This window comes from Sus scrofa, chromosome 7, assembly GCF_000003025.6.
Source record: "Sus scrofa isolate TJ Tabasco breed Duroc chromosome 7, Sscrofa11.1, whole genome shotgun sequence".
Lineage (NCBI taxonomy): Eukaryota > Metazoa > Chordata > Mammalia > Artiodactyla > Suidae > Sus > Sus scrofa.
The window spans coordinates 110,595,293-110,621,575 of record NC_010449.5 but is presented as its reverse complement, the minus strand read 5'-3'; the positions used below and the strand labels follow the sequence as shown (position 1 = coordinate 110,621,575).

General features: G+C 37.6%; 1 protein-coding gene across 1 annotated transcript in view; it reads left to right on the top strand.

Moving 5' to 3' along the window:
• The window catches only part of EML5 (echinoderm microtubule associated protein like 5), a 193,516-nt gene that overhangs the window by 83,877 nt on the left and 83,356 nt on the right, over window positions 1-26,283 (top strand). The window contains 7 exon segments of the mRNA XM_021099592.1: window positions 5,150-5,317; window positions 5,974-6,080; window positions 6,858-6,976; window positions 8,801-8,987; window positions 21,039-21,144; window positions 22,887-22,980; window positions 24,692-24,792. Coding sequence (XP_020955251.1) covers window positions 5,150-5,317; window positions 5,974-6,080; window positions 6,858-6,976; window positions 8,801-8,987; window positions 21,039-21,144; window positions 22,887-22,980; window positions 24,692-24,792 — 882 coding nt within the window.

Genomic DNA, 26,283 nt, shown 5'->3' with positions numbered 1-26,283 from the left:
ATAACTACTGCATGCATATTTAAAGGATTAATAGAAGTATTTTAAGATCCTGTTTAAGATCAATTTATTGAATTTACATACTTACATGAAGCTGGCAATTTAACTAGAAAAATTGTCTTTTAGATTAGTTATGAAGTTATACATTATTTCACACATTAAGTTGTACTGTTGATTTAACTTAAGTTTGGGAAATATTGTACCTGATGTATTAATGTGTTTTAGATATCTGCTTAGGTAATATCTATTACATTCTAAGAAGTGAAGCTTTCGGAATTCCCATTGTGGCTCAATGGTAACAAACCCAACTAGTATCCATGAAGAAGTGGGTTCAGTCCCTGGCCTTTCTCAGTGGGTTTAGGATTTGGTGTTGCTGTGAGCTGTGGTGTAGTCTCAGACACGGCTCAGATCCCAGGTAGTTCTGGCTGTGGCATACTCTGGCAGCTATAGCTCTGATTCGACCCTTAGCCTGGGAACTTCCATATGCCACAGCCCTAAAAAGCAAGGGGAAAAAAAAAATGAAGCATTTGCAAAATATGGAAAGAAGTTAAATAATAGAAGTAACTATGTTATAGAATCATCATAATTAAAATACAAAATGTATGAGATTAGCCCAGAATGATCCTCTTCCACATTTAGCCCCCTCAAATTCAAGCTCAAAACATTATTCTTCCTTTTTTTTTTTTTTGTCTTTTTGCCTTTTCTAGGGCAAAATTCTTTTTTTTTTTTTTTTTCTGTGCTTAGCTGTGGTAGAACATGGGTTACCTTGTTTCTGACAGTATCTAGGTCAAATATTTTTTTAGAAAAAAAAAAAGCCCTCTCTGTTGACGTGGTCATGCCTAAGAGGCAGTGAGTGGATCAAGTATATCTATGGGCTTTTATTGCTAAGCCAATTCCTAATGTCGAAAGGGAAACCAATAGCCACTGGTGGCACAAACTACTTAGCTTAGAACCGATGAGAAATTTAAAAATACCAAAACATCACATTAAGTTATATAGGACTATGAAAATAACCAAGGAGTCAAATGGACATCTGAGCATGGGCCCGAAGATAATTTTTGCATGCATTTGCAAATGTGAACTAACAGTTTGATTTACATGGAGACTTACAAGTAAAAGCTGGTATCCCTTCTTCTATGGCTTTCTCTTTGTTTTTCCTATCATTGGTTATGAAGATAACTTGCATCTGATTCTCTGCTGACATTTTCTTCAAATGTTCGTTGTACCATTTTGCCGCTACTCGAATGGCCTGGGAACCTCTGCATGCCACAGGCATGGCCAAAAAAGAAAAAAAAAGGTGTTCTTATATATTTTATATTTAGAAGTATTAAGGTCATCAAAACGTTGTTAAGTGGGAAAAAATATTTTGTCATATTGCTACGATTTATTGAAGAAATTTAGTTCATATTAACTTTGTGTTAAAATATACCCTAAAATAGGAATTCCCATTGTGACTCAGTGGGTTAAGAACCAGATTAGTATCCCTGAGGATGCAGGTTCAATCCCTGTCCCCTGTACAGTGGGTTAAACATCCAGCGTTGCCACAAGCTGTGGTGTAGGTCTCAGATGAAGCTTGGATCCCATGTGGCTGTGGCTGTGGTATAGGCCAGCAGCTGCAGTTCCGATTTGACCCCTAACGTGGAAACTTCCATATGCTGCAGGTGTGGCCCTAAAAAGAAAAACAAAATAAACCCTAAAATAAATTACATAAGAAATGGGATTGTTGAAACATAAATATTTCAGTATACTGCTTTGTCCTCACCAAGAATTATCATTCTCCTCTCATTTAAACTAGGAAAGCTTTTATGTCCATCCTAGCTTGCTTTGATGAATCTTTTCTCTTGAGATATTAGTCCTAATTGATGATAGGACTGTTTATGCCTTATCTATTATTTTATTGTTTACTATCATAGGACAGTTTTTCATAATGAAGGGACTTTGAGAGTTTGTAATCCAACTTATACTAAAATGGACATGGAGTCTAAGCGAAGTTAAGTGATATGCTCAAACATCTGTGCTCTTGGGTAGTCTGACACTCAAATTCTAATCTTTTGATTTCAACTCTAATATCCTTTACATCAGACTTTTGTCCCCATTAATGAATCATAAGTGTTGGAGTTCATGCCCTCTCAGTCTCCTTTGCAACTCTTCTTCCTTCCTCAACTAGCATTCCAACTCACATGCGTAGGCAGAGTAAGGGAAAGTGTAATGTCTTTTTCTTTTCCTTTATTTCTCTTTCTTCAAATACCTGATGAATGTTTGCTGTGTATCAGGCATTAGGGGTATAATGTGAATAAGATGCCATCCCTGTCCTCATAGAGCTTATAGTTTATTCTAGAAGTTAACAAGTAATTTCGATATTATATCTCAGTGTCACAAGTATAACCACGTAGAGTAATCACAGGGAGTTGTGTAGAAGGAGATGGTTAGTCTTGGTGAGTCAAGGTCATTTCTTTTCTTCCTCCTTTTTTTTTTTTTTTTTTTTTTTTTTTTTTTGCCATACATGCAGCAGCTTGATGTGGGATCTCAGTTCCCAGACCAGAGATTGAACCCAGGCCACAGCAGTGAATGTTCTGAATCCCATCCACTAGGCCGTCAGGGAACTCCTTGGGTCCCTTCTTAAAAAATGTGATGTCTAGGTTTGCTTTTAAGATAACTATTTATCATAGTTAAACAGTGATGGTTATTGAATAATTATTAATAAAGTCGCTTTGATTAGAAAGTAACTTATTCAACAACTTTCTTGTTGAACTGCCTTGGTTCCTCCAGAGGAACTGATCTTTGCAAAGTCACAGAGAAAATAATTTGGAAGGCCTTGCAGGATTATTTACTCCTCTCTTGGAGCTATGACCCACTGTACTGGATTAGAATAAGTGCTCAGATAATTCTTCTTCATTTGCTCTAAACATAGCAAAATTAGTACATCTTTAAAAGTTGTAATTTTAACTGCTGGAATCTCTGGCTTTACCTTTTAAGGCTCTCTGGTGCCTAAGAGCACGTTAAGGTCCCCATCAAGGGAAGTAGTAGCTGAAGTCCTCTTGACAGGCAAATAGTACATTATCATATAAGAGGAATGGGTCTAAATCTTACCTTATCAGACTTTACCAAGGGAATTGTGACAAGTTACCCATCTAGAAAGTTACTGACTTCTATTAAGCTACGTAAAAAATTGATTCCTAAAATAATAGCATTACCATTAAGCAGCAGCAATTTGTAATTTAATTTATGTGCTTTTGGTCAAATCTTTTATACTTGGATTAAGATGACTATCCCTAAATGCATGGCCAAGGTGAAAGTTTTTCTCAGTTTGTAATTGATGGATCTTTGCCATACAAGCCTACATATTTTATTTATTCTTTATGAAAGTATAGTTGATTCACAGTGTTGTGCCAATTTCTGCTTATAGCACAGTGACCCAGTGTGTGTGTGTGTGTGTGTGTGTGTGTGTGTGTGTGTGTGTGTGTGTGTGTATATATGCACACTCCCTTTCTTATATTATCTTCCATCATGGTCTATCCCAAGAGACTGGATATAGTTCCCTGTGCTATATAGTAGGACCTCATTGCATATCCATTCTAAATGTAACAGTTTGCATCTACTTACCCCAAACTCCCAGTCTATGGCACTCCTTCCTCCATCCCCCTTGGTAACCACACATCTGTTCTCTAGGCCATTCAGGCCTTATATAACATCATATAAACCTTTTAAAATGTTATCAAAATGAAGCCAAAAGTTACTATGTTTTGTGTACTTTAACAGGAATATGTAAATGTTGCCAGATACCAGGTTTATCTAAGAAGGATATATAAGATGTATTCTGAACTTAGAACCACAAAATGGTTCCTATCGTCACACAGATTTTTTAAAATTAGTTACAAAGTTAGACTATTTCTTTACAATTGGAGAATATGGCGTATAACACTTTAACCAAATGCTGCTCCGTAACATCGCTAACAATAGAATGTGGCCCTTAAAATAGTGTATTTGAAAGGACACAGCATTGCCTGTGCAAAAAACACATTTGAATCTAATTATGAAGAAACTCCAGACAAACTCACATTGAAGGGTATTATACAAAATATATAGGTTTAAAAAATGACCATAGGGGAGTTCCTGTCATGGCACAGTGGAAATGAATCTGACTAGGAACCATGAGGTTGTGGGTTTGATCCCTGGCCTTGCTTAGTGTGTGAAGGATCTGGCATTGCAGTGAGCTGTGGTGTAGGTCGTAGATACGGCTTGGATCTGATGTTGCCGTGGCTGTGGTGTAGCTCCGATTAGACCCCTAACTTGGGAACTTCCATATGCTGTGGATGCGGCCCTAAAGAAAAAAAAAAAAAAAAAAGACCTTAGGAGTTCCTGCTGTGGCGCAATAGAATTGGGAGCATCTTGGAGCACTGGGATGTGGGTTCAATCCCTGGTCCAGCACAGTGGGTTGAGGAACCAACATTGCCACAGCTGTGGCTTAGGTCACATCTGTGGCTTAGATCTGATCCCTGGCCAGGAACTCCATATGCCCTGGGGCTGCCAAAAAAAAGAAAAAAAAAAGGCTGTGAAAGATAGTTGTTGAGAGCAACCAGCCGTATTTTATTTTGATTAATATGGTATATTACATTGATTGCTTTTTATATATTGACCCAACCTTGCATTCCTGCCATAAATCCCATTTGTTCATGTTGTATAGTTCTTTTTATATGTCGCTGGTGTTGTGTGGACGACTTGAGCTTTAAAAGGATTGTCTGGCTGCTAGGGCTGAGGATAGTGGGGGAGGAGTAGAGTGGTCCAGTCGCTTAGTCACTTACGACCAAAGGCCTCTGGCTAAAACATCAGATATCTGGCTAAAACATCGGATATCTGAAGCAATTGATCCTCTTGTGGCTATAGGCTTTTCCCAGAGCAATAAGGTAATGCCTCACAGCCCTTGTGATCCTTATCAAATTGTATTGTGAATCAGTAGAGCAGTGATTTACACATCTTGATGTAATACTCATATATATTCACTCAACAAATGTTCGAATTAACATTTTCCCTTTTGATCATTAATTAAGATAGTAGAAGTAGGATGCATTGGTTCAGGTATAGAAATTGTTTACAGTGGTATTTTTGAGTAGCAACATTTGTTTATCAATTTAAAGCTATATTTTTGTTATAGGGGCCAAGTTTAAAAAATATATTGGCCATTCGGCTCACGTAACTAATGTAAGATGGTCACATGATTATCAGTGGGTCATTTCTATTGGTGGAGCCGATCACTCTGTCTTTCAGTGGAAGTTTATTCCTGAAAGAAAACTCAAAGATGCTCTTCACATAGCACCCCAAGGTGAGTAGTACACACTGACTAAACATTTATCTGTCAAATGACTCTTCAGTAACCTCCAAATAACTGTACTATTGACATGTACCCTAACCTTGTATGTTAATAGATAATAATAGATTATTCTTAGTGGAGATATTAAATTAAAATATTACATCTATGTGTTTAAAGTCACATGTCACAGAGCATGGAATACAAAGTACTTTTGGTTACATTTTAATGAGTGGAAAACATACATTAGCAAAAAAAACATTTATTATATTCCCTGGGAGATGGGTATCTAGGTTTCATATTTGGTTTTTTTGACAAAGAAAAATTATCTAATGTCAGTTCATCTGTTGCATATAGTATTTTCTAGCTATTTTTCATGTTAATTATGGGTTATATTCACTTATATTTGCACAGACATTTAAATTTGATGTAGCAGTCATTGGGGAGCCAGTGAAGGGATTTAAAGGAACTATTGAGTTTGCAGTGAGTGGAGAGGAAGATAATCTGTAGTACAGTTTACTGACATCTGTGAATAGGTAATTTCATTTGATTGTTTTATCATTTGTTTCCATGTCAGTTGGCACAGTCAGCTCTTAATCATTAATTTTATTGTGCTGTTTTGAAAATGAATCTTTTTAAACAAGTAATGTTTCATTTTTTTTTAATTACAGAAAGTCTGGCTGACTCTAATACTGATGAATCAGACTCAGATCTATCTGATGTTCCAGAACTGGATTCTGAAATTGAACAGGAGACACAGCTCACCTATCGCCGGCAGGTAATTTTTATTATACCATGATTTTTCCTTAAAAAAGTCTAGTATCTTCTTTATCTTGCTCCCTGCTGTTTACTTATCTGTTGTTATCTCTCTCTCTTTTTTTTTTTTTTTTTTTTTTTTTTTGGTCTTTTTTGAGCCAACCTCATGGCGTGTGGAGGTTCCCAGGCTAGGGGTCAAGTCGGAGCTGTAGTTGCCTGCCTATGCCACAGCCACAGCAACTTGGGATCCGAGCAGCTTCTGTGACCTACACCATAGCTCACAGCAATGCCAGATCCTTAACCCACTGAACGGGGCCAGGGATCAAACCTGCTTCCTCATGGATGCTAGTCAGATTCATTTCTGCTGTGCCATGACAGGAACTCCTTTCTTTTGTAGTGTTTAATTTTCCAAGAAATGTGTGGCTGTTTCCCCCTTTAAGAGTTAAAGTTCACTTTTGTAAAATGTTATTTATAGTAAGTGCTTAATATATTACATGTGACTGTATTATATTTTATTATATATTATATGTGCTTTTTGTCACAGTATCGTTCCATTTATTTCTTTTAATATATTCTCTTACAAAGTATGAAAATTTCATGGAAACTATGTATTTGTCAGTGTGATACATAGAAAATGTAAATAAGTTTGTCTTTCCAAGCAGGTAAATTTCATAAAGAACCTGCCTATTTAAGACAGATGTTAAAATTTAGTGATCATAATAACTACAACGTTGGAAGTTACAACACCTTTATTAATTTATATTTTAAGAATTTTTCTGCTTATGTACATTATTTAAAGGTTTACAAAGAAGATCTACCTCAGCTTAAAGAACAATACAAAGAGAAACAAAAAAGTGGCACTTCTAAAAGAAGAGAACGGGCTCCAGGAAATAGTATTCGATTGCACTTTGTTCACGGGTACAAACTGACTGTTTTCGTTTATGTGTTTGAATTTTGGTTGACATTTACTAGCTATATGACTTTGAGCAAATCACTTAACTGCTCTGTGTTTCTGTTTCCCCACCTGTAAAATGAAAGTAACAGTGCTTTATTTCATAGGGTTCTGGTGAGGAATAATTAAGTCAATACTTGTGGTGACTTAGAATGTTTTCTGATACATAATTAGCACTATATAAGTGCTTATTCAATAAAAATTAGTCTTATGAAAATATAGTATTATGTTTATAGGAATGGATCTCTTGTCTTGAAACAAAAAAAAGTGAAATGTAAGAGATTATCGTTTTTCCTAAATACGTCTAACTTAGAATGATATTGTGGCTTGTTTTGGCATAAGCATTTTGGCCTTCGTTGTTTTGGGTTTTTTTTTTTTTTTTTTTTTTTTTTTTTTTTTTGCTTTCTTTAGGGAAACACCTGCAGCATATGAAAGTTCCCAGGCTAGGGATCAAATGAGAGCTGTAGCTATCAACCTCTACCACAGCCACAGCAGTGTGGGATCTGAGCTATATCTGCAACCTACACCACAGCAACACTGGATCCTCAACCCACTGAGCGAGGCCAGGGATCGAACCTACATCCTCATGGGTACTGGTTGGGTTCCCAACCCACTGAGCTACAATGGGAACTCCCTGGCCTTCATATATATATGTGTGTGTATATATATATATATATATATATATATATATTTTTTTTTTTTTTGTCTTTTTGCTATTTCTTGGGCCGCTCGCGCGGCATGTGGAGATTCCCAGGCTAGGGGTCCAATCGGAGCTATAGCCACTGGCCTACACCAGAGCCACAGCAACGCAGGATCCGAGCCGCGTCTGCAACCTACACCACAGCTCACGGCAACGCCGGATCGTTAACCCACTGAGCAAGGGCAGGGACCGAACCCGCAACCTCATGGTTCCTAGTCGGATTCGTTAACCACTGCACCACGACAGGAACTCCTGACCTTCATATTTTAATCTCATTAAAACACAGTTTCTAGATTGTTTCAGGACATCTGGCAATACAGGTCTTACATTTCATTTTGGGGCAACAGAGTCTCCAGTCCAACTCCTTCTTTCCTTTCATCTAGTACCATTTTCTTACCTTGTTGATAATGTTTCAAAAAATTTGAAGAGATTTATTCAATAAAAATAGTTTTCCTCCAGTGTTAAAGTGGACAGTATTTCTATGCATTTATGTTTTATGAATTGAGTTTCTTTGAAATATGAAGAAAGTTGCTATAAATGGAATTTTATTGATCATTCTTGAGAGGATTTAGCTACTTTTTTTCTGGATGTGCTGAAATTGTTTAAACTTATTTTTGTAATATATATCTTGTATTCCCATGGTTCAACAATGTGTATAAAATGATATACTTTAAAATCTTCCCACCTCTGCCCTCCTAGCCATCCCATCTTTTCTTTCCCACAAGGGTAATCATTAACTTAGTTTCATAAATATTTATGTATGTACAAACAAATACAAATATATATTCTTTTCCATACCATTTCACTCGTAAAAAAGCAACTTTTGTTTTGTAGTATACAAATTTAGTATTATGCAAAGAGTAGTATACTGTATACAATTTTCTGCACCTTTTTTCACTCGATGTTATAGCTTGGATTTAGCTATTTGTAATCATAACAAGTCTCAAAAGTTTATGGGATCTGAGATATTTGTGTTTTGTTTTAATTGTCTGGTATCTTGTAAAACTGGAAATTGACTGTCTTCTGTAGCATCCGTATTTATCAGTAAAAGGCCAAAGTTAATGTTATGTGATTTGTTTTCTAAATTTAGTTACAGAGGTTATGACTGTCGAAGTAATCTGTTTTATACTCAAATTGGTGAAATTGTGTACCATGTGGCAGCAGTGGGTGTCATTTATAATCGACAGCAGAACACACAGCGCTTTTACCTGGGTCATGATGATGATATTCTCTGCCTGGCTATTCATCCTTTGAAAGACTATGTGGCAACAGGCCAGGTAGGTCCTTTGAAAGACTGTGACAACAGGCCAGATAAATTAGACCTTTGTTTGGGATTAAAGTTGTGTTTAGTCCATTTTTTCCCTTATTTTTGTATTCTAGGAAATGAAGAATTCTATTTTCATGTTACAAATAAAATTTACTCCAGTTTTTTCCCTATACTTTTCATTCAAGTTTTATTGTTTTATTATTATTATTGTAATTTGAATTTGGAACTATGAGCTTTGGCTTGACTTCTTTCCTTTCAGGATAATATTAATTTTTTTGTGTGTGTGTGTTTCTTTTTTGCCATTTTCTTGGGCTACTCCCACGGCATATGAAGGTTCCCAGGCTAGCAGTCGAATCGGAGCTGTAGCCGCCAGCCTACACCAGAGCCACAGCAACACGGGACCCAAGCCGCGTCTGTAACTTACACCACAGCTCACAGCAACGCCAGATCCTTAACCCACTAAGCAAGGCCAGGGATCGAACCTGCAACTTCATGGTTCCTAGTTGGATTCGTTAACCACTGAGCCACGATGGGAACTCCAATATTAAATATTTTTTTAATTTGCAAGTAAAAATGGGTTCTCTTGTGGCACAGTGGGTTAAGCATTTGGCCCGGTCACCTCTGTGGCACGGGTTTGATCCCTGGCCTGGAAATTTGGCTGAGGGCATGGCCAAAAACAAATTATAAAAACATAATGACTACAAATCTATTTTTTTAATTACCTAAAATAATGTTATCTAACAAATGTTCTGTGACAAACATAGGATAACTATGTTTTATTTTACAATCATGACGGTAACATATTCAGGTTTACCAAAGTACAAAGCAGAAACATTGAAATAGAAAACACTGAGAAAATTCTTAACTGCTACCTCTCTATGTGGATGTTCTTAGAGAAGGAAGGGAAAGGGGGGATGCTTGTAAATTCTCACTATATGTGGGCACTTTACTAGTTTATTTTTTTGAGCTGTGTTTTTAAATTTTTTTGGTTATAGTTGATTTACATTTTTCTGTCAGTTTCTGCTGTATAACAAAGTGACCCAGCCATACATCTATGCACACTCTCTTTCTGATATTATCTTTCATCGTGTTCCATCACAAGTGATTGGACAGAGTTGCCTGGCTATACAGCAGGACCTCATTGTCTGTCCATTCTAAATGTAATGTTTTGCATCTCTTAACCCCAAACTCCCAATCATTCCCACTCCCTGCACCCCTTGGCAACTGCAAGTCTGCTGTGAGTCCCTTTCTGTTCTGTAGATAGGTTCATCTGTGCCATACTTTAGATTCATTTCCATAAATGAGTGATATAATATGATATCTTTCTCTTTTTGACTTACTTCACTTAGTTATGAGACTCTCTAGTTCCATCCATGTTGCTGCAAATGGCATTATTTTGTTCTTTTTTTATGGCTGAGTACTATTCCACTGTGTATATATATTACCACATCTGCTTAATCCATTCATCTGTCATTTGACATTTAGGTTGTTTCCATGTCCTGGCTATTGTAAATAGTGCTGCAATGAACATAGGGGTGCATGTATCTTTTTAAAAGTTTTGTCTGGATATATGCCCAGGAGTGAGATTGCTGGATCATATGGTAGTTCTATTTTTAGTTTTCCAAAGAACCTCCATATGATTTTCCATAGTGGTTGTACCAATTTACAGTCCCACCGACAGTGCAGGAGGGTTCCCTTTTCTCCACACCCTCTCCAGCATTTGTTATTTGTAGTCTTATTAATGATAGCCATTCTGACCAGTGTGAGATGGTACCTCATTGTAACTTTGATTTGCATTTCTTTAATGATTAGCGATGTTGAACATCTTTTCATGTGTCTGGTGGCCATTCATATGTCTTCTTTGGAGAAATGTCTATTTAGGTCTTCTGCCCATTTTTCAATTGGGTTGTTGGGTTTTTTTGCTGCTGAGTTTTATGAATTGTTTGTATGTTTTGGGGATTAAGCCCTTGTTGGTTGAATTGTTTGCAACCATTATCTCCCATTCCAAAGGTTTACTTTTTTTTTTTTTCGTAGTTTCCTTTGCTCTGCAATAGCTTGTAAGTTTGATTGGGTCTTGTTGGCTTATTTTTGTTTTTATTTCTATTGCCTTGGGAGACTGACCTAAGAAAACATTTGTACAGTTTGTGTCAGAGAATTTTTACATGGGTTCTCTTCTAGGAGTTTTATGGTATCTTAAGTTTAAGTCTTTAAGCCATGGTATGAGGGTGTGTTCTAGTTTCATTGATTTACATGCAGCAGTCCAGTTTTCCCAGCAACACTTGCTAAAAAGACTGTCTTTTTCCCACTTTATATTCTTGCCTCCTTTGTCAAAGATTAATGGACCGTAAGTGTCTGGGTTTATTTCTGGGCTCTCTATTCTATTCTCTTGGTCCCTATGTCTGTTTATGTACCAGTGCCACACTGTCTTGATTACTGTATCTTTGTAATATTGTCTGAAGTCTGGAAAAGTTATACCTCCTGCTTGGTGCCTCCCCCACTCAGGATTGCTTTGGCAATTCTGGGTCTTTTATGATTCCATATAACTTTTTTGATTGTTCTAGTTCTGTGAAAATCATCATGGATAATTTGATAGGATCACAATAAATCTGAGGATTCTTTTGTGTAGTATGGCCAATTTAACAATATTTTTCCAATTCAGGAGCATGGGATGTCTTTCCATTTCTTTGAATTCTCTTTAATTTCCTTGATTAATGTTTTATGGTTCTCAGGATATAAGTCTTTCACCTCCTTGGTCAGATTTATTCCTAGGTACTTAATTTTGGGTGTTGTGATTTTAAAAGGTATTTTTTTTAATGTTCCTTTTCTAGTATTTCATTTTTAGTATACAGAAATGCTACTGATTTCTGAATGTTAATCAGGTATCTTGCTACTTTGCTGAATTCGTTGATCACTTTGAGTAGTTTTTGTGTGGAGTCCTTAGGGTTATCTGTATAGAGTGACAATTTTACCTCTTCTCTTCCAGTTTGGATACTTTTTATTTCTTTAGTTTGTCTGAATACTATGGCTAGGACTTCCAATGCTATGCTAAATAAAAATGGTGAGAGTGGGCCTTCTTGTCTTGTTCCAGATTTTAGTGGGAAGGCTTTCAGCTTTTCTTTGTTGAGTGTTACATTTGCTTGGGCTTGTCATAAATGGCTTTTATTATGTTGAGATACATTCCCTCTATACCCACTTTGGTAAGAGTTTTTATCATGAATGGATGTTGGATCTTGTCAGATGCTTTTTACGCATCTACTGAAATGATGATGATGATGATGTGGTTTTTGACTTTTCTTTTGTTGATGTGTATGACGTTGACTGATTTGCCTATGTTGAACCATCCTGGTGAACTTGGGATGAAACCCACTTGGGTCGTGGCATATGATCTTTTTTATGTGTTGTTGGATTTGGTTGGCTAAAATTTTGTTGAGAATTTTTGAATGTGTATTCTTCAAAGATACTGGCCTCCAGTTTCTTTTTGGATAGTATTTTTGTCTGGTTTTGGTGTTAGGGTGATGGTGGCTTCATAGAATGTCTTTGGAAGTGTTCCTTCTTCAGTCTTTTGTAAAAGTTTAAAAAGAATGCGTATTAAGTTATTCTTTGTATGTTTGGTAGAATTTGCCTGTGAAGCCATCTGGTGGTCTCAGACTTTTGTGTGTAAGGAGAGCTTTGACCATATATTCAGTTCCATTTCTAGTGATGGGTGTGTTCAAATGATCTATTTCTTCTTTTTTTAATACGATTTTTATTTTTCTATTTCTTCTTGATTCAGTTTTGGTGGGCTGTATATTTCTAGAAAGTTGTCCATTTCTTCTAGATTGTTAAATTTGTTGGCATATGATTGTTCATAGTATTTTCTTATGTTTTTTTTTTTTTTTTGTATTTCTGCAGGATCCTTTGAGATTTCTCCTTTTTTATTTCTTATTTTGCTTGTTTGGGTTCTCTCTTCTTTTTGGTGAGTCTGGCCAGAGGTTTGTCAGTTTTGTTTACCCTTTCAAAGAACTAGCTCTTGGTTTTATTGCTTTTTTTTTTCTTTTTTTTCAATCCTCTTTTTCTCTTTTCTTTTTGTGTTTTCAGGCCAAAGCATGTGGAAGTTCTGAGGTTAGGGGTCGAATTGGAGCTGTAGCTGCCAGCCTACACCACAGCCACAGCAACACTACATTTGAGTCACATCTGTGACCTACACCAGAGCTCATGGCAGTGTCAAATCCTTAACCCACTGAGCAGACCCAGGGGTCAAACCCCCATCCTCATGGAGACTAATTGGATTTGTTACCACTGAGCTATAGCAGGAACTCTGTATCTCTATTTTATTGATTTCCTCTCTAATCTTTATGATTTCCTTCCTTCTGCTGAATTTAGGTTTTGTTTGTGCTTCTTTTTCTAATTGTTTAGGTGGTAGTTTCAGTTGTTGATCTTGGATTTTTCTTCTTTTTTGAGGAAGGCCTGTATCCCCATGAACTTGCCTCTAAGAAGTGCTTTTGTGGCATCCCATACATTTTGAGTGGTTGTATTTTCATTGTCATTTGTCTCAAGGTTTTTTTTTTTTTTTTTTTTTTTTTTTTTTTGTCTTTTTGCCATTTCTTGGGCCTTTCCCTCGGCATATGGAGGTTCCCAGGCTAGGGGTCTAATCGGAGCCATAGCCACCAGCCTATGCCAGAGCCACAGCAACACAGGATCTGAGCCGAGTCTGCAACCTACACCAGAGCTCATGGCAATGCCGGATCCTTAACCCACTGAGCAAGGCCAGGGACTGAACCCGCAACCTCATGGTTCCTAGTCGGTTTCGTTAACCACTGGGCCACGACGGGAACTCCTCAAGGTATTTTTTAATTTCCCTTTTGATTTCCTCGTTGACGCATTGGTTTTTTGGTAGCATGTTGTTTTGTTTCCATGTAGTCAGTTTTTCCTCATTTCTTTTCCTGTGGTCGATTTCTAGTTTCATGCCATTGTGATCAGGAGAAGATGCTTAAAATAGTTTCTATACTCTTAAATTTGTTGGGGTTAGTTTTGTGCCCCAGTATGTGATCAATCCTTGAGAATGTTCCATGTGCACTTGAAAAGAATGTATTTTCTGGGTTTTTTGGATGTAATTTCCTAAAAATATCAGTGAAGTCTAACTGTTCTATTGTGACATTTAGGATTTCTGTTGCTTTATTGATTTTCTGTCTGGAGGATCTCTCCATTGATGCGAGTGGGATGTTAAAATCGCCTACTATTATTGCATTCCCATCAGCTTTTCCTTTTATGTCTATTAGTATTTGCTGCGTGTATATGGGTGCTCCTATATTAGGGATGTATATACTGACAAGTATAATATCCTTTTCTTTTCTTTTCTTTTTTTTTTTTTTTTTTTTTGTCTTTTTAGGGCTGCACCCTCAGCATATGGAGGTTCTCAGGCTAAGGGTCCAGTCATAACTATAGCTGCTGGCCTACACCACGGCAATGCCAGATCTGTGCCTGCAACCTACACCACAGCTCACAGCAATACCAGATCCTGATCAAGGCCAGGGATCAAACCCGTGTCCTCATGGATACTAGTCAGGTTTGTTAACCACTGAGCCACAACAGGAACTCCTATGTATTCTTCTTGAATGGATCCTTTTATCGTTTAATAGTGTCTTTCTTTGTCTTTTTTATGCCTTTGTTTTTTTTGTTTTGTTTTTTTGGGTTTTTTTGTCTTTTTTCCATTTCTTGGGCCACTCCCACGGCATATGGAGGTTCCTAGGCTAGGGGCCAGCTGACACCAGAGCCACAGCAATGTGGGATTGGAGCCATGTCTGTGACCTACACCACAGCTCATGGCAACGCCGGATCATTAACCCACTGAGCAAGGCCCGGGATCGAACCTGCAACCTCATGGTTCCTAGTCGGATTCGTTAACCACTGTGCCACAACGGGAACTCCAAACAGATAACACTTTTCTCTTTTTTTTTTTTTTTTGTTTTGTTTTGTTTTGTTTTTGGTCTATTTTAGGGCCACACCCAAGACATATGGAGGTTTCCAGGCTAGGGGTCAGATCGGCCACAGCCACAGCAATGCCAGATCTGAGCCATATCTGTGAGCTATACCACAACTCTCAGCAATGCTGGACCCTTAACCTACTGAGCGAGGCCAGGGATCGAACCTGCGTCCTCGTGGATACTAGTCAGATTTGTTTCCACTGAGCCATGATGGGAACTGGCCTTTGTTTTAAAGTCTGTTTTGTCTGATATGAGTATTGTAACTCCTGCTTTCCTGTCTTTTCCATTTGCATAAGTATGTTTTTCCTTCCACTCACTTTCAATTTGTATGTGTACTTTGCCATAAAGTGAGTCTCTTGTAGGTGTCATATTGTAGGCTCTTGTTTTTTCACCCATTATGCCTCTCTGTGTCTTTTGATTGGGGCATTCAGTCCATTGATATTTAAAATAATTATTGATAAATATGTATATTGCCATTATAAACCTTGTTTTCTGGTTGTTTCTATGTGTCTCCTTTTCTCTCTCTCTTTTTTTTTTTTTTTTTTTTGGTTAGACGATTTCCTTTTATTAGATGCTTGTGTCCTCTTCTCTTTAGTTCTTATAAATGTATTGTTTGGTTTTGATTTGTGATTGCCCTGTTTTTCAAGAATGTTAACTCCTTCCTGTATTCACTTGCTTTAGCCCGATAGTCATATAGGTTCAAACACATTCTCATATATATGTTTTCTAACTTTCCTTCCTCACATTTTATGATTTTGATGTCCTGTTTTACATCTTCATTTTTATCCTTTTGCTCTTCCTTGTATTTATCATTGCTTTTACAAATAGTTTTTTTTTTTCCTTTTAGATCTGTATACTGGCTTAGTTAAGTGATTACTTTCCAGTTGTGATATCCTCCATTCTGTATCTTCTTACTTCTTTCCTATTTAGAGGAGACCCTTCAGTATGTCTTTTAGAATGGGTTTCGTATTGCTGTATTCTTTTAGTTTCTACTTGTTTAGAGAACATCTTTATTTCTCCTTCTATGTTAAATGAGAATCTTGGTGGGTAGAGTATTCTAGGCTGCAAATTTTTCCCTTTAAGACCTTTGACTACATCCTGCCACTCTCTTCTGGACAGCAGTGTTTCTGTAGAGAAATCAGCTGATAGCCTTAGGTTGTTCCCTTACAGTTAACTCTTTGTCTTTCTCCTGCTGCCTTTAGAATCCTCTCCTTACCCTTAACTTTTGCCATTTTATTATACGTCTTGGTGTGGGTCTGTTTGGGTTCAACTTGTTTGGGGCCCTCTGTGCTTCCTGTGTCTTGATAGCTGTTTCCATTAGATTTGGAAATTTTTAGCTATAATTTCTTCAGATGTATTTTCAATCCTCTTTTTCTTCACCTTCTGGAATCCCTATTATGCACAGATTGGCCTGCTTTATTTTATGCCATAGATCTCTGAGAGTGTTTTCATGTTTTTTCATTTGGTTTTCTGTCTGCTGTCCTGATTGGGTCATTTCCATTATTCTATCTTCATTTATTCTTTCCTCTGCATTATTCATTCTGCTTTTCAATGCCTTTAATTCAGCTCACATCTCTGTAAAAGAATTTTCTAATTTTTCTTGGTTCCTCCCTATATTTTCTAGTTCCTTTCTAGAGTAATCTTCATTACTGTTCTTATCTGCTCTCAATTACATCATTATTTTCACTATCTCCTTATTGAACTCAGGGTCTGTTAGACTGCAGAGGTCTGTTTCATTGTTTGCTCCTTCAGGGGAATTCTCCTGTTCTTTTAACTGGGAATGGTTCTTGATCTTCTTCATTTTGTTTATATTTTTCTTATTCTGTGAGTTTAGGGAAAACAATTACTATAGTCTTAGAGGGCTATTTATATGGAAGAATGCCCCTGGGTACTTTGTGATGGCTATTTATTTTTGTCTTGGCTGCTGCTTTTGGTTTGGATGCTTGCTGTCTCTTTCCTCAGTGTGCAGGCTATTGTCCCATTGATAGGGGGCGTGTCAGTGTAAGGCTTGTGCTTGCTTCCAAGAAGACAGAGGCAGTGGGCAGGCCCTGTAGTCAGTCCCTGGTTGCTAGGCCTTTGACAGTGGCAAGGACCCTTGGGAGGTGGCACAGGCTGCTCCTGGTTGCAGGGCCCTGGGAAGTTATAGTGACCCTCATTGAGGTATAGGTGGCACCCAGAGCTTTTGTTAGTGGCAGCAGCAGGGCATGTGCACTCCCAGAGGAGTGAGGGCAATGGGTGGTTGCAGTGCCCTCCTCTGCCGTGACTCCAGAGGTGACCCGGGCTGTAGGTGACACCTGTTCCTGTTTCCCTGGTGGTGGTGGGCCATGCCTACCTTTGGAGTCTGAGATGCCTGGGGCAGTTTCCCCCTGTGCATGCAAGAGGCACTCTGCCTCCTGAGAGTCCACACATGTGCAGAGAAAGATATTCCTATGGAAGTTCCACCCCTTTTCCTCTCTCCCTCCTCAGCAGTGGTGCCTTGCTTCTCCTATAGGCCCAAGCCTCCTCCTGTGTTCCCTCAGCTGTGATGCTCCCCTCCCCAGCCTATGGCACACTGCTCCCTCACCCCTCAGGCTGCCTCCCCACAGCCAACCCTAGTCCTCTTCCTGGAACTGACCTCTGAAGCCTGAGTCTCAGCACCCAGCCTCTGCCTGAGTATCTCAGGTTGTGGGGTCCGAAGGCAGTGGTGCTGATGGTCTGTGTAGCACCCTTTCTGTTTTGCCCTGCTCAGTCTGGCTGCTGCACTTTTCTCTGAGGCTTTGAGGTCTTCCTCCATGACCATGGCCTCCGGGATGTAGATTCTTTTCTTCTCTCACAGCTCCCTCTCAGGAGTATTGTTCCCATCCTGATTTCTTTTCTTCTTTTTTCTCTTCTCTCTCTCTCTTTTTTCCTTTTGTTCTACCCAGTTATGTGGAGGGTTTATTTTTCTTTTTAAAGATTAAAGTTTTCTGCCAGCATTCTATAGATGTTATATGCCAGTCATTCTACATGTAGATGGGTTTTTTTTTTTTTTTGATGTGTTTGTAGGAGAAGGTGAGCACCACGTGTTATTCCTCTGCCATCTTGATCCCACCCCTCCTAGTTTCTTAAAGTATATTTATTTTATCTCCCCTCACTTCTATGAGCGTGAAACCATTTCCCCCAGTTTATAAGTGAGGAAGTTTAGGTCTAAGGAAATTAGATAATTTTCTCAAAGATCTCTCAGCTAATAATTGATAAAGCCTAAAGCCCAAAGCCCTTGGTCTGTCTGCCTTTAAACACTGTCTAAGTATACCTTCTAGGATGTATTGAGGATGAGCGTGGCTATCTTGCATCATCCTATATAGCTTCCCTGAAAAGAGAGAAAACTCTTCCGCTCCTCCTTCTCCCATCTCCCTCCCTCTCTTTGTGCCTCTCCTCCATCTTTCTTTTTCTCTTTCTTTTCCTTCCCTCCTTTTCTCCCTCCTTTCTCCATTCATAAAACATTGCTGGGTACCAGAAACATGCTGGGAATATAAATGTAACATTTCGCCATGGTAAATCATTTATACTCAGGGGCAGAGAGGAGACAAACATGCAAGAAAATTATGATACAAGGGCTTCTTACCTTGGTACTGTTGACATTTGGGGCCAGAAAATTCTTTGTTATAAGGATAATTGCATTTTTGTGTACAATACACTCCTGTGCATTGTAGGATGTTTAGCAGCATCCCTGGCCTCTATGCACTAGATGCCAGTAACACTACCCATCTCAGATGTGACAACCAAAAGTGTCTCCAAATTGTGTGAAATGTTGCCTGAGAACCACTAATGTAGAGGTATATTTATTATTTTTTATTATTATAAAAAATTTTAAAAATAAAAAATAAAAATATATTTTAAAATTTTATAAGTTAAAAAAAGAGAGAGAGATATTTAAAGTCTTCGTGGAATGTAATAAGGGACTGATTAATTGTCCCTCATGGAATCAGGGAAACCCTCATAGAGATGATGACATTTGAGTTAAGTAGTTACCTCCCTCTGATGGGAAAGTGTTCTAAGTGTATTATATAATGTTTAGCAGTGAGAAAATAAGTAAATAAATAAAACAGTTTGTTTTAAGAACTTTGAGCAGGCCAAAGTACTCAAATCTTAGAGTACATGATGGATATTAGTGGAAGAACTAATTAAATGGATTGCGAGGGCCCCTAGGGGCATCATTTACCTTCACCTTTAGTTTAAATAAACGGTTCCTCTTAAAAAACAATTATGGGAGTTCCCAGTTGCCTAGCAGGTTAAGGATCCGATGTTGTCACTGCTGTGCCATGGGTTCAGTCCCTGACCTGGGAACTTCCACAAACAACAACAACAACAAACAAACAAAACCCAGAAATGCACAGTTTATATACCCATTGTACTATAGCAAGGAGTTTGGACATTATTTCATTACTAGTGAAATGAAAGCAATGAAAAAACTGGTCATTTACTCCATGATTCTGGAATTTAAGGGAACTCAGGCCATATTAAATTAAAAGTCAGTATGCCCAGAAGACATCCCTGGATACCCAAGAAGGGGAGGTAAAACCTGACTTCTTCTCATCCTAGGTTTTTAGCCAATAATCTAACAAAAAGACAGCTTAACAAGAGGAAAACAGAAAGTGTATTAACAGGTCTGATTCGTATCACCTGCGAGAAACCTAAACCAAATATAACTCAACATGGTGGTTTGGAGTTCCAGCTTGTATAGAAAACAGTATATCTGTAGAGAAATCAAAGGAAACCAGTTAATGACTTAGTGAAACATTGACTGATTGCAGTGTTTTTATATCTTTATATAAAACCAATCTCAAAATCAATGATAATTAGCATCTATATTAGTTACTTCAAGATGTATCTTTATAGACAGTTATTGTTTCTTCTTATCTGTATAAAGACAATGATTACTTCAGTTTAAAGGAATAATTAAGAATTCAGTTTTGTGAATCTGACTAGGAACCATGAGGTTTCAGGTTCAATCCCTGGCCTTGCTCATTGAGTTAAGGATCCAGCATTGCCATGAGCTGTGACATAGGCCGGCAGCTACAGCTCCTATTAGACCCCTAGCCTGGAACCTCCACACGCCGCACGTGCAGGCCTAAAAAGACGAAAGACAAAAAACTCAGTGGAAACGAATCTGACTAGCATCCATGAGGACTAAGGTTTGATTTCTGGCCTCAGTCAGTGGGTTAAGGATCCAGCGTTGCTGTGAGTTGTATAGGTTGCAGACACAGCTTGGATCCCGTGTTGCTGTGACTGTGGCTGGCGGCTGCAGCTCTGATTCGACCCCTATGGTAACCTTCATATGCCATGGGTATGGTCCTGAAAAAAAAAAAAAAAAAAAAGGAATTAAGTTTTGTTAAACTGCTTGGTGCTTTAACACCTCTGTATCTTTTTTTTTTTCTTTTTGCCCACACTTACAGCATTTGAAAGTTCCCAGGGCACAGACTGAATCTAAGCCACAGCTTCAGCCTTCTCAACAGCTGCAGCAATGCCCAGTCCTTAACCCAGACAACACTGGATCCTTAACCTGCCGTGCCACAGTGGGAACTCCAGCCCTTCTGTTCTTTGTTTACACCATTATCCTAGCCTAGAATTTGCTTGCTTGCTCCTTTTTTTTATCTTCTCTTTTAAGACCTATACTTTTTGAAGGCCCAGGTCAAGTGTCATCTCTCCTGTGAAGGTTTTCTCTGCAGCCTTTTCATCCTCATTAAGCATGTATTACCAGGTGTTCTTAGATAACTGAAAATATCTTGTATCCCAGTAAGTTTGCAAAATTTATTTGACTGTCTTAGTGCTCATTGTACCTAGCATAGTAATACTACAAAATAATAGATGTTCAGTAAACATTATCTTTAATGATGAAGCATAGGATAAGATTTAGGAGCCAAATTGTTCTAGAAACAATGAGCCTAGTCTCATTAGTTTTACCACAAATGTAAGGGGAAAAATGATCACATATACAGTCTGCTTCATAATTTTATTTGATAAATGTCTATAGCAAACAAGACAAAGGCTGTAAAGTCTCCTGTTTTATTTATTTTCTTTTATAGATATGAAAACAAATGACTTAATTGTATAAAATGACTTTTATAATTCTGTTTTAGGTAGGTAGGGATCCCACAATTCACATATGGGATACAGAGACCATTAAACCATTGTCGATATTAAAGGGCTACCACCAATATGGTGTCTGTGCTGTTGATTTCTCAGGTAAGGCAGTTTTCTATCTCAGTAAGAATGATCAGAATGCAGAGGCAATCCGTAACACTTTAGTCTAAATCACTATTGCCCAAACTTGCCATTTAAAGATGACCTCACAGTTTTTATCAAATGTGGATATGTTGTCCTAACCAGTCAAGGCTATGAAAGTGTGAGTTTGCTAGCTGGTTTATAATTATACTTTAATAAGTATAATTTTTAATACCCATTATTATGAAGATATTTCTATTAAAAGATGTTTTATCTAAATAATCTCTGAAACCATGTCAGTTACATCTAGTGGTATGTATCTCCCACTTCAGACAAACCCTGATCTCACTTAATATTTTACAGCAACAGAGTAAACTTTGAAAATGTTTAAGGTGAAAGCTAGGACAAAAAGAGGTGAGAACTGAAATATTTGTTTTATAACATTTCTATGAAGTGACAATTCCAAGCTATCTTTTCAAAATAATTTCAAATCATGTTAACTCTTTGTTACATATTTAAAAGTTTAACAGCTACAGATAGATTTACAGTGAAAGCCAGGGTGTGGGTTAGGAATGGGGAGGAATACCAGTAACAGAGAATTTTATATTAAGAAACAATAAATTTAGGAGTTCCGTTATGGCTCAGAGGAAATGAACCTGACTAGCATCCATGAGGACACAGGTTCGATCCCTGACCTCACTCAGTGGGTTAACGACCCAGTGTTGCCGTGGCTGTGGTGTAGGCCAGTGACTATACTTCCAATTCAACCCCTAGCCTGGGAACCTCCATAAGCTGTGAGTGCGGCCCTAAAAACAAAAACAGTAAATATATACTTTCTGCTGCTTTGACTGCAGAGATAGTTATAGTAGAGTTTGGGGGGGGGGGAATGTATATACACATACGAGGATCTGCCAAAGGTCAAGAAACTGGCAAACAAAGGGAGTCAACAAGAAAAATACCACTGGTAGCAATAATGAACTAATTGAGGTTTGCAAAAAGTGTGGCAGAATAGCAAACATTTTATTATAGATTGAGCCTTTATAATCTATAAATACATGCACAGCTGCCAGTGTGACTGACTTATCTCAGTAATTTGTCTAATAATCATTACTTATTGTTTGATAGTGGTAATAACTAAAATAATTGACCTTCACTAAAAACAGTCACATTAGGAGTTCCCTGGTGGCCTAGCAGGTTAAGGACCTGGCATTGTCACTGCTATGGCTCTGTTCACTGCCATGGTGAGGGTTTGCTCCCTGGCCTAGGAACTTCCACACACCACGGGCATGGCCAAAACAAAGAAACAGTCACATCAACAGTAATATGTAATTGTAATCTATGTCTTTTTCTATGACTTGCTTTTCATAATCCCTATAACTTCTTAAATCACAGCAGAGTTCCTATGGTGAATTTCATTGGCATGTATCATTTCTCTGTCCTCCTCTCTTAGTTTTTTCTTTCCTTCTCAGCTTTTAAGTCTCTTTTTTCCACTTTTCATATCTTCTTCCTTTCCCCCATCTCAAGCTGGTGGGTAGATGAGGTGAATGAAATCAGAGAAAATGTCAGCAGATAGGTTTAGATGTGTAGAGAGACTATTCTTCCCTCTTCTTATAAATTTTGGGTTTTTTTAAAATAGCTGTATGCATGCCTAACATTAAAAATTGTTTTATAAAATTTTAAATATGGTTCTGTGGTATCAGATTATGTACTTTTTTAATCTTCTGAATGTTAATTGTTAATCTCTCTCTCATTAATTTTCATAGCGGATGGGAAACGTTTGGTTTCAGTTGGAATAGATGATAGCCACACCATTGTGCTGTGGGACTGGAAAAAGGGAGAGAAACTTTCACTAGCAAGGTGAGGAAAAATTTTGGTATCTCATTGGCAAAATACTGAAATTACTTTGGACTTAAAATTTTTTACAGTTATAATATTTTTGAAATCAAGCAAACATGCAACTTTTTGTTGCTGCCATCCTTATTACCATCAAATAAATAGCATAATCAATGTAAAAATACAAATGATTTCAGGATTCATTTGTAGGTTTAGCCCTTGTGAACATACTTTTTTATGTGACTATAATATGATGATGGAAGGAGATATTATTTAAATCTCTATTTATAGGTAGAATGAATGCTGCCATAATATAAGCTATTCTATAGTCATTGAAAACATGATAAAATATTTATATTAGATATTTGAGTGAAGGAAGATACATAAATACATATATCACAAAGAAGCTATAGATTATTTTTATTTTATCCATTATAATTTTCATTTTCTAAATTTTCTACAGTGAGCACCGTTATTTTTATAGTAGTACAAATGTTAACAATTGCTTTTACCACTCAGCCATAAAAAAGAACAAAATAATGCCATTTGCAGCAACACAGATGCAACTAGAGAGTCTCACACTAAGTGAAGTCAGTCGGAAAGTAAGGGACATATACCACATGGTATCACTTATATGTGGAATCTAAAATATGGCACAGATGATCCTATCTATGAAACAGAAACATCACAGACATGGAGGGCAGACATGGTTGCCGAGAGGGAGGAGGTGGGATGGACAGGGAGTTTGGGGTTAGTAGGTGCAAACTGTTACATTTAGAGTGGATAAGCAATGAGGTCTTTCTGTACAGCATGGGCAACTACATCCAGTCTCTTGGGGTAGAACACAATGGAAGATAGTATGAGAAAAAGAATGTATAGGTATGACTGGGTCACTATGCTGTGTAGCAGAAATTGACATAACACTGCAAGTCAGCTATACTCTAATTTAAAAAAGTGTTAAAAAAAAAAAACAGTTGCTTTAAAGGAGGAAATAGTCAACAGTGTCAGAGACTCATTTTTTAAACTTTCTCTTCATTAAAGTGAGACATAAAAGCACTTTTAAAGTATAAATAAATGCTTTTTAACCAAATAAAAGATGGTTTAAGAGGAATTTGGGGCATTCCCATTGTTGCTCAGAGGTAATGAAACTGACTAGTATCCATGAGGATGTGGGTTCAATCCCTGAAATTACTCAGTGGGTTAAGGATCCAGTGTTGCTGTGAGCTATGGTCTAAGTTGCAGACATGGCTCAGATCTGGCATTGCTGTGGTTGTGATGTAGGCCAGCAGCTACATCTCCAACTCGATCCCTAGCCTGGGAACTTCCATATACCACAAGTACGGCCCTAAAAAATACAAAAAAAAAAAAAAAAAAAAGAGGAATTTGGATGACTTGGAAAGGCTGTATTAAGCAGTAACAGACTATTATAAAACAAATGTTTTAACCCATTCATGCCACAAATGGCCCTCTCAATGTATAGTACTGAAGTAGGTGCTATCCAAAAGAGGGTTAGTCTTCACTGTCCCAGTATTTTAAGATGCTCCTGAGAAGAGTTAATAAATTAAAATAATGACAAAATAACAAATGTCAGTGTTTACAGAGCCCAAACCTGAGAGACAAGTGAGCCAAGCTTTTAGTAATGGGTATGGTAATCAAGATAGGGTATGGATTAGGCAGCAGATTATTACAGAAGAGATTTGTCTTCAGAGTTAAAACATTTTGGTATTTATTTCAGAGGAAGTAAAGATAAGATTTTTGTTGTAAAGATGAACCCGTACGTGCCTGATAAATTAATTACAGCCGGAATTAAACACATGAAATTTTGGCGTAGAGCAGGTAAGGAAGTGCTTCTTTTTGCTCCTTTGAAACTTAAGAAACTATTACTTGTAAAAGTGATGTGGCTAAGTGCGATGTGGTCTCCTAGATTGGATCCTAGAGCAGAAAAGATATTAGTTGAAAAATAGGAGAAATCCGAGTGAAGTCTGGAGTTCAGTTAATAGTAATGCGTCAAATGTTCTTTTTTAGTTTTAACAGCTAGTCTATAGTATTGTAAAATGTTAATGTCATGGGGAACTGGGCGGGCAAGGAGTATATGAAAACACTGTTATCTTTGCATTTTTATGAAAATCTAAAGTTATCCAAAATGAAAGGTTTTTTTTTTTTTAAATAATTCACAGTTGTCTTGGTACCTTGCAAACAAATGTTAAGATTTATTTTATCATCCTTTATTGGCTGTGTTGATGTAGTATTCCTATTTGCAAAAGGATTTAATTTATGAGATTAATCAAGTGATGTCCAGATTTCCTTCTCTTAAAGACATGTTTTTTAGTCTAAACTGAAAATAAAAAATTGTGTCAAAATTTTTATGTGCTATAAAATGATACAGAAGTGAAATGATGTATTATTTTAATCATTTAATAATATAGTTACTGTGGGAAAAGTTCACATTTTAAAATTAAAAGTCTCTTGGAGTTACCGTCGTGGCGCAGTGGTTAATGAATCCGACTAGGAACCATAAGGTTGCAGGTTTGATCCCTGGCCTTGCTCAGTGGGTTAAGGATCCGGCATTGCCATGAGCTGTGGTGTAGGTTGCAGACACGGCTCAGATCCCGAGTTGCCATGGCTGTGGTGTAGGCTGGTGGCTACAGCTCCAATTAGACCCCTAGCCTGGCCATCTCCATATGCCGCAGGAGCGGCCCTAGAAAAGGCTAAAGACAAAATAAATAAATTAATTAAATTAAAAGTCTCGGAGTTCCCGTCGTGGCGCAGTGGTTAACGAATCCGACTAGGAACCATGAGGTTGCGGGTTCGGTCCCTGCCCTTGCTCAGCGGGTTAACGATCCGGCGTTGCCGTTGAGCTGTGGTGTAGGTTGCAGACGCGGCTCGGATCCTGCGTTGCTGTGGCTCTGGCGTAGGCCGGTGCCTACAGCTCCGATTCAACCCCTAGCCTGGGAACCTCCATATGCCGCGGGAGCGGCCCAAGAAATAGCAACAACAACAACAACAAAAAAGACAAAAGACCAAAAAAAAAAAAAAAAGTCTCTTTTTGTATAGAAGAGTATACTTATAAATTCCACCAATTTAACAAAGTCTCAGTACACTTAAACCTCTCAAATAAAATACATAGATATAGAGAGAAGTGAAACATAGTTAGAAGAGAATAAGCTTAGTGAGGATATTTCCCAAGTTGAATTAACTTTCAGATTTTAAACTACCCAGGACAGAGTCAATTTTCAGACTAAGATTTAATACTTTTTCACAAACTCATGAGACCATAGTATGTAGACATTTACCAAGTAAAAAGAAGTATCTTCACATTGGTAATTT